At 38.2% G+C, this 7,831-nt stretch overlaps 1 protein-coding gene across 1 annotated transcript in view; it reads left to right on the top strand.

The window, feature by feature from the left end:
• The window catches only part of si:cabz01101003.1 (ubiquitin carboxyl-terminal hydrolase CYLD), a 31,864-nt gene extending 28,295 nt beyond the window's left edge, over positions 1-3,569 (top strand). Inside the window, exons 17-18 of the mRNA XM_037682733.1 lie at positions 2,924-3,131; positions 3,215-3,569. Coding sequence (XP_037538661.1) covers positions 2,924-3,131; positions 3,215-3,399 — 393 coding nt within the window. The 3' untranslated portion in view covers positions 3,400-3,569. The remainder of the gene's footprint in view (positions 1-2,923; positions 3,132-3,214) is intronic.
• Positions 3,570-7,831: the final 4,262 nt, after the last annotated feature.

Here is a 7,831-nt window from a genome sequence, read left to right as displayed (position 1 = left end):
ATATATATATATATATATATATATATTAGTATAATAATGAATATAATATTGTAATAAGCCTATGGTGGCTGAAAACCACAACTTCTCAACTTTCAGAAACCATTGGTTTGTTCTTTTGAGAGCACAAACTATCGCAAAGTTGACAACATTTACCCGTGCCTTCATGTAAAAAGTTGTTTTTCTCTGCAAAAAGAAGTTGAAGTTAAGAACTTTAGTGATTTTTTTTTTTTTATTAAAAGCTATGTGTGAAAAATGCTATGCTAAAGAGTTCAAAACATTCAGAGCGTCCGCCATTTTGAAAACCGAAAAACAAGAAGGAGACACAGCCCATGTCATGTCAAGGGGCCTACCTCCCATTTTTATTAGACACTGCTGCTTGTTCCCTCACCAGCATGAATCCTTCACTTTAAACGGTCTTCTACTGCCATCCAGTGGTCAAAAGAAGTACTACCCAGAAATTAACCTACTTTTCTTCTTAAATTTGACAATAATTACTAATGTCAAATTTCAGTTATCGTTTATCGCAATAATTTCTGAGACAATTAATCGCCCAGCAAAATTTGTTATTGTGACAGACCTATTCATTGAGTCAGATGTCAATTGTGCTTTATTAGGATTAAAAATCTCTGGTTATTATTTTGAATAGTGCTTGAGGGATCACATGATATTGCTTGTTTGTGTTTTTTTGTTGTTTTGCTTGTGGTGGTGTGGATGTTTTGAATGTCCGTATTTTTCGGACGATAAGGCGCACTTAAAATCCTTTTATTTTCTCAAAAATCAACAGTGAGCCTTATAATCCAAAAAACACGGTAATCAAATTTCTTGTTGCTGTCGTCATCATCACTGAACAAATAGTGGAACTGTGACTTATAGACACAGATGTAGTGTTCTTAGGGGTTTATATTAAAGTACTTGTATTATAAATCTGGTAGATTTCTGATGGTAGCCTGCTTTATTTCATAAGGGTAAATGGTACAAAGGATATTTTGTGTTTAAAGTGCAGTACAATGCAGTCCAGGCAAACTCCTGGTGCTCAGTTTGTAATAAAATCAACAAAAACTAAATCAGGATGATGCAATTTTCAAGCATGTTCTCAGTTAAAGTTCAATTTAAAGGCTGCGTTCTACCTTTCACTAAATATATACTGATTTCACATTACATGTATTGTTTGCTTTATCCTAAGAATTTCTTAAGATGCACATCAAATGGCTGTAAAGTACAGTTTTAAGTAGTTTTTTTTTTTCTCAAAAATTTTCCGGGTAAGCATACCCAGAAAGCACCTAGGACTGCTTTGCACTGTTGGCGCTTGCAAATACAGCATGTACAAGTATTCCTCATTGCAATCAGCAAATATTAGCAGATATTTTGAAGTCCGCCTAATTCAAGATGGCCATCACAGCTAATTCTCATTTGCAAATACACACACAAAAAAAGATTTAACTCAGTCAGCTTCCCAGAAAGTGAGATGAAATTTGAGGTGGTTGTAGCTGACAAGGAGATGAAGCTTTGATCATGACCTGTGCAAAACATCATTCGCCAAGTTTGACCAAAAACGTCTCTCAAAATAGGATGACTTGAGTTTAAAACTGGCATGAAAGGTGCTGGGTGATGTGCACTCCTTCAAGAGTTATTTTAATCTGTTTTTAGGTGCGTTTCAAAAAACATTTTACAAAGATTCGGCTAATTGGCCCCTGTCACAGAGCAAAGAGGAGGAATTGGAAATACTTTGTGCATATTTTGAGCACACCTTGAAGAATAAGTGAGATATCCACTTCCATTTGATGTGTGGCCGCTTCTCAATGTAAGAAAAGTCGCTATTGAAAACTGGGTTGCCATGTCAAAATCCAAGATGGCCACTGCCATATAAATATGAAAACCTTCTACCCCCATCATTTGAGGAAACTATGCTTTCTAGTTTTTATATGGCTTAAAAGTACAGTTTCTTCAAATGACTGGTGTGGTCCAAGATCAATCTATGATGGTCAAGGCCACCATTGGCCACCCCCTGGTTCCTCCACTGCACCTGGTGGTGAGGAACAGCTTCTACCCTGAGGCTGTTAGACTCATGAATCTCTAACTAGAATAATCACTGTGAAAAACCATATCATGTTGCTGCTGATCTGTTTCATGTTGCTGCTGATCTGTTTCAATGTTGATATGTTCATGCGTGCACATCTGCTCACAGACTCATGTTCATGTTTGTGCTGATGTTCAATGTTTTATGTTATGAGTGCTTAGTGTATATTTAGTTGATGTTTTTCTTAGTTCATATCTTAGATGTTATTACTGTTTTTCTTATACATTTTATTGTTGGATGTAACTGGGACCCTGTGTACATAATTTCGCTCCACCACATGAACCACATGAGGTGCGAATGACAATAAAGAAACTCTGACTCTGACTGACTCTGATAAAGTTGCTCCCTTCACTCGCCAGGATCCTGCAGTTGACAAGAAAAAACTCTCTTAACAAAAGAGCAGCGATGCCTTGTCCTCTGGATGAGACCAGAGACGGATACATTTTTATTTAAACCGCTTTAAACCGTTTTTAATTAATGTTCATGTTTGTGACACACTGACTACTTCAGCCTTTGCCCGTTCTGTATTCAGACAGTGTTGCTGCACAAATGCAGCTTAAAAAATTGTGTTTGTAGATTTAAATGTGTTTGACAGGATATTACAGGAATAATTCAGGCATCTTCAAGTGGGGTGGACAAAGTTCTTAACAATTAACATCTTACCTGTTGTAGATAGCTTTTTGAACAACCCGAGTTAAGAAACAGAGTTTAACTTTGATTAGCGAGCTAATGGCGGTCGGTTTAACGTTACACGTGTACTCAGGTAGAAATATTCTGTTACGATGCCTCTGCACAGCAAGTGTCTCCTCTTGTAGTGACTTTGTTTATTTTGTTATCAATCATCAGGTCCATAGCCACAAGAACCGTGTATCTCACAGTCGGGTGAAGATAAATGTTCCAGAGGGCCCCTGGACGGGTCCCCTACTCCACACCCGCCAGCGGATGTCTCTGTTTGCTGTGACGTGCATCGAAACCAGCCACTATGTGAGCTTCGTCAAACATGGACCCCAAGACACGGACTGGTTGTTTTTTGACAGCATGGCAGACCGGGAAGGTGAACAAAACATTTACTTTTTTGTTGCTCGGTAAAGGAAAACATGTCCTGTCCAAGAGTTCATGTCTCTTTGTGTCTCTCAGGTGGTCAGAATGGCTTCAACATCCCCCAGGTGAAGGCGTGTCCCGAAGTGGGCCGCTTCCTCAGCCTGTCAGAGGACGAGCTGAGCCGAGTGGACGCCTCGTCCTTAAAGGAGACGGCCCGTCGGCTGCTCTGCGACTCCTACATGTGTCTGTACCACAGCCCAGAGCTCAGCCTGTACAAGTGATGCCGAGGACCAGACACACACTGAAAATACACACGCTTGGTCTTTCTAGAAACTCTAAACTGTTACGGGGAAGAAAAGAATGCTCTCACAACATATTGGGAATTATCGGCCTTTTTTTCCTCATTAAAAGTTTTTTTTTCTAAATAAATTAAAGCCGCCCCACAAAGAAAGAGATGAACTTACAGTATCTGCAACATGCTAGAGTTTACTTCAAAGATGAAAAAAATACGTAACTTTTCACGCACAACGTGTGTGTTTATTTGTAGAAATTTCAGCTGTAAGGGGTGAAAAGTAAATCTGGAACTTGTCAAAAGTATATACGTTGCGTATTGTAATTATTGTTGGGGGACTGTAATAATATGTTGAGAACAGCAGGAAGTATGTTCACGATGAACCTTTCAGTATTGAAGAAATGGAGTCGTCCACATTCAGCTCAGTGGAAGCGCTGCGGAAACGGACGGTAAATTATTCATGCTGGGGATTAAAAAAAACTAAAGTTTAAATAAAACCATTTAGAAAAATATAAATTTTTAATAATCTGTCTATGATTGTAAAGAGCTATGTTTATTTATGAAACAATTCCAGCACAGTTTTAATTATAAATTTACTAAAACCCTTGAGTAATCCGGATTAGCAGATGTTGGATTATATGTACTCAGTTTAGTTTTATTGTAAAAGTTGTTTTGTAAATCCAGAAGTACTACAGCAGTTTCAGTATCATATCTGAGTTCAAAAAGTATATTCCACTTTGAAGTGAGGGTCTGTAGAAAGGTTATGATTAGTTAATATCTTACCTGTTGTACACAACTTCATCTTGGACTTTAATTCTGACCAGGCTGATGAGCGAATGGCTAGTCTGAGCAGAACTGGGACCAAAGTGCGTTTCTGCTGTGGATACCTAGAAATTCAGTGTTTCATGTAAAAATTAATAAACTTTACAGTATTGTTAGTTTTGCAGTAAATTGTTACAAATGTACTTCCAGTTGAGGGTTGACGCACTTTCAGCAAGATCTTTATAATATATAAATACTGTACACATTTTATTTTCAGAATACCCATGTAATGTGAAAGTGACAGCAATATAAATAAACAAAAACATTTGTATGAACTGCTAGGTCTTTGTGAGACTGGAGTTGCTTTAGGACATCAACAATCCACTTGGGTCTTCACTGCCTTCATACTAGCTTAGCAGAGCAGTCCCGTTGAGTCTTAACTTGCTTTCTAAAAACTGAGGCACTATCTACAACAGGTAAGATACTGATTAACAACTTTTTCCTCTGAAGTCTATATAAAATTATCCCTGTAAGTGTAATATTTTTAGTCAAGCAATCCACCGTCCATTCAAATCAAATAATTTGACTTTACTAAGCAGCCATATTTACACACTATATGTGCCTTATGAACAAATGGTCAGCCTGAAGCATGCTGGGTAATCCAACGATTATATATGACGTTTAAACTGGGCCTTATAAATCTGCACTCTGTAGAGCATCACTGGGCCTTCAACATGGGACTCTTCGATGTTTTCCACTTTGCTTTGCACTCCATGTACCCGTCAGGAAGTTTGTAAATATTAATATCTGAAACTGACAGTAAAGATTGTACACTGATATTTAACACTGCTCACCTGGTGTTTTAATATATTACTGCTGCATGAAACTGTTTTCAAACAATAAAACTTTTTTCATTTTGTTTGCTTCTACTGTAATGAATTGGTAGCTAAAGCAGTGCAAGGTGTCAGATTTACAGATCTATGTAGAGCATGAACGATGGAAGTATGTTATTAGTAAATTAATTTATTAGTAGAACTTTGTTTATTCTTAAGTGATATATATATGTATAGATATATATAGATATATGTATGTATGTGGAGAGAGAGATGTATATATATATATATATATATATATATATATGTATAGATATATATGTATAGATGTAGATATATAGATATATATAGATGTATAGATATAGATATATATATATAGAGAGAGAAAGATGTATAGATATAGATCTATATATAGATAGATATAGATCTATATATAGATATAAATATATAGATATATACAAACTGGATTCCAAAAAAGTTGGGACACTAAACAAATTGTGAATAAAAACTGAATGCAATGATGTGGAGATGGCAAATGTCAATATTTTATTCGTAATATAACATAGATGACAGATCAAAAGTTTAATCTGAGTAAATGTAACATTTTTAAGGAAAAATATGTTGATTCAAAATTTCACAGTGTCAACAAATCCCAAAAAAGTTGGGACAAGTAGCAATAAGTGGCTGGAAAAAGGAAATTGAGCATATAACGAACAGCTGGAAGACCAATTAACACTAATTAGGTCAATTGACAACATGATTGGGTATAAAAAGAGCTTCTCAGAGTGTCTGTGTCTCTCAGAAGCCAAGATGGTAAGAGGATCACCAATTCCACCATTGTTGCACAGAAAGATAGTGCAGCAATACCAGAATGGTGTTACCCAGCGTAAAATAGCAAAGACTTTTAAGTTATCATCATCAACTGTGCATAACATCATCAAAAGATTCAGAGAATCTGGAACAATCGCTGTGCGTAAGGGTCAAGGCCGTAAAACTCTACTGGATGCTCGTGATCTCCGGGCCCTTTAAATGTCACTGCACCTCAAACAGGAATGCCACTGTCAAGGAAATAACAGAATGGGCTCAGGAATACTTCCAGAAAGCATTGTCAGTGAACACAATCCACCGTGCCAGCCGCCGTTGCCAGCTGAAACTCTACAGTGCAAAGAGGAAGCCATTTCTAAGCAAGCTCCACAAGCTCAGACGTTTGCACTGGGCCAGGGGTCATTTAAAATGGAGTGTGGCAAAATGGAAGACTGTTCTGTGGTCAGATGAGTCACGATTTGAAGTTCTTTATGGAACACTGGGACGCCATGTCATCCGGACCAGAGAGGACAAGGATAGCCCAAGTTGTTATCAACGCTCCGTTCAGAAGCCTGCATCACTGATGGTATGGGGTTGCATGAGCGCTTGTGGCATGGGCAGCTTGCATGTCTGGAAAGGCACCATTAATGCAGAGAACTATGTTCAGGTTCTAGAACAACATATGCTCCCATCTAGACGTCATCTCTTTTAGGGAAGACCCTGCATTTTTCAACACGATAACGCCAGACCACATTCTGCAGCAATCACAACATCATGGCTACGTAGGAGAAGGATCCGGGTACTGAAATGGCCAGCCTGCAGTCCAGATCTTTCACCTATAGAGAACATTTGGTGCATCATAAAGAGGAAGGTGCGACAAAGAAGGCCCAAGACGATTGAACAGTTAGAGGCCTGTATTAGACATGAATGGGAGAGCATTCCTATTTCTAAACTTGAGAAACTGGTCTCCTCTGTCCCCAGACGTCTGTTGAGTGTTGGAAGAAGAAGGGGGGATGCCACACAGTGGTAAAAATGGACTTGTCCCAACTTTTTTGGGATTTGTTGATGTCATGAAATTTGGAAACAACAGATTTTTCCCTTAAAATGATACATTCTCTCAGTTTAAACTTTTGATCTGTGATTTGTGTTCTATTCTGAATAAAATATTAGATGTTGACACCTCCACATCATTGCATTCAGTTTTTATTCATAATTTGTTTAGTGGCCCAACTTTTTTGGAATCTGGTTTGTATTTGAACACCTTTGAAAATCAATGTTAATATCTGGTACAGTAGTCTTTGTTTACAGTTACAGAGGTCAAATGTTTCCTGTAGTGTTTCACCAGGTTCACTGCAGCAGAGACTTTGGTCCATTCCTCCACACAGATCTTCTCTAGATCAGCCAGGTTTCTGGGCTGTCGCTGAGAAACACGGCGTTTGAGCTCTCTCCAAATATTTTCTGTAGGGTTTAGGTCTGGACACTGGCTAGGCCACTCCAGAACCTTGATATGCTTCTTACGGAGCCACTCCTTGGTTCTCCTTCCTGGCTGTGTGCTTCAGGTCATTGTCATGTTGGAAGACCCAGCCACGACCCATCTTCAATGCTCTAACTGATCGTGTGGGGTGGACAGGTGTCTTTATGCAGCTAACCACCTCAAACAGGTGCTTCTAATGTAGAATAATAAGTGGAGTGGAGGTGGACTAACAGGTCTTTGAGGGCCAGAACTGTTGCTGATTGGCAGGTGTTCAAATACTTATTTGCAGCAGTAACACACAAATAAATTATTTAAAAAATCAAACATTGTGATTTCTGGATTTATTTATTTTTTTAGTTGTCTCTCACAGTGGACATGCACCTAAGATGGAAAGTTCAGATCGATCCATGATTTCTAAGTGGGAGAACTTGCAAAGTTGCAGAGTGTTCAAATACTTATTTTCCTCACAGTTTATATATGTGCACTGTTCTTGAACTAATCTGAAGGCCACATGAAGTTTGGAGGTCTATAGTGATTGATTCTGCAGA

Source organism: Nematolebias whitei, chromosome 1 (genome assembly GCF_014905685.2).
Source record: "Nematolebias whitei isolate Nwh7 chromosome 1, NemWhi1, whole genome shotgun sequence".
In the NCBI taxonomy this organism is placed as follows: domain Eukaryota; kingdom Metazoa; phylum Chordata; class Actinopteri; order Cyprinodontiformes; family Rivulidae; genus Nematolebias; species Nematolebias whitei.
This window is presented reverse-complemented; position numbering and strand designations above follow the sequence as displayed.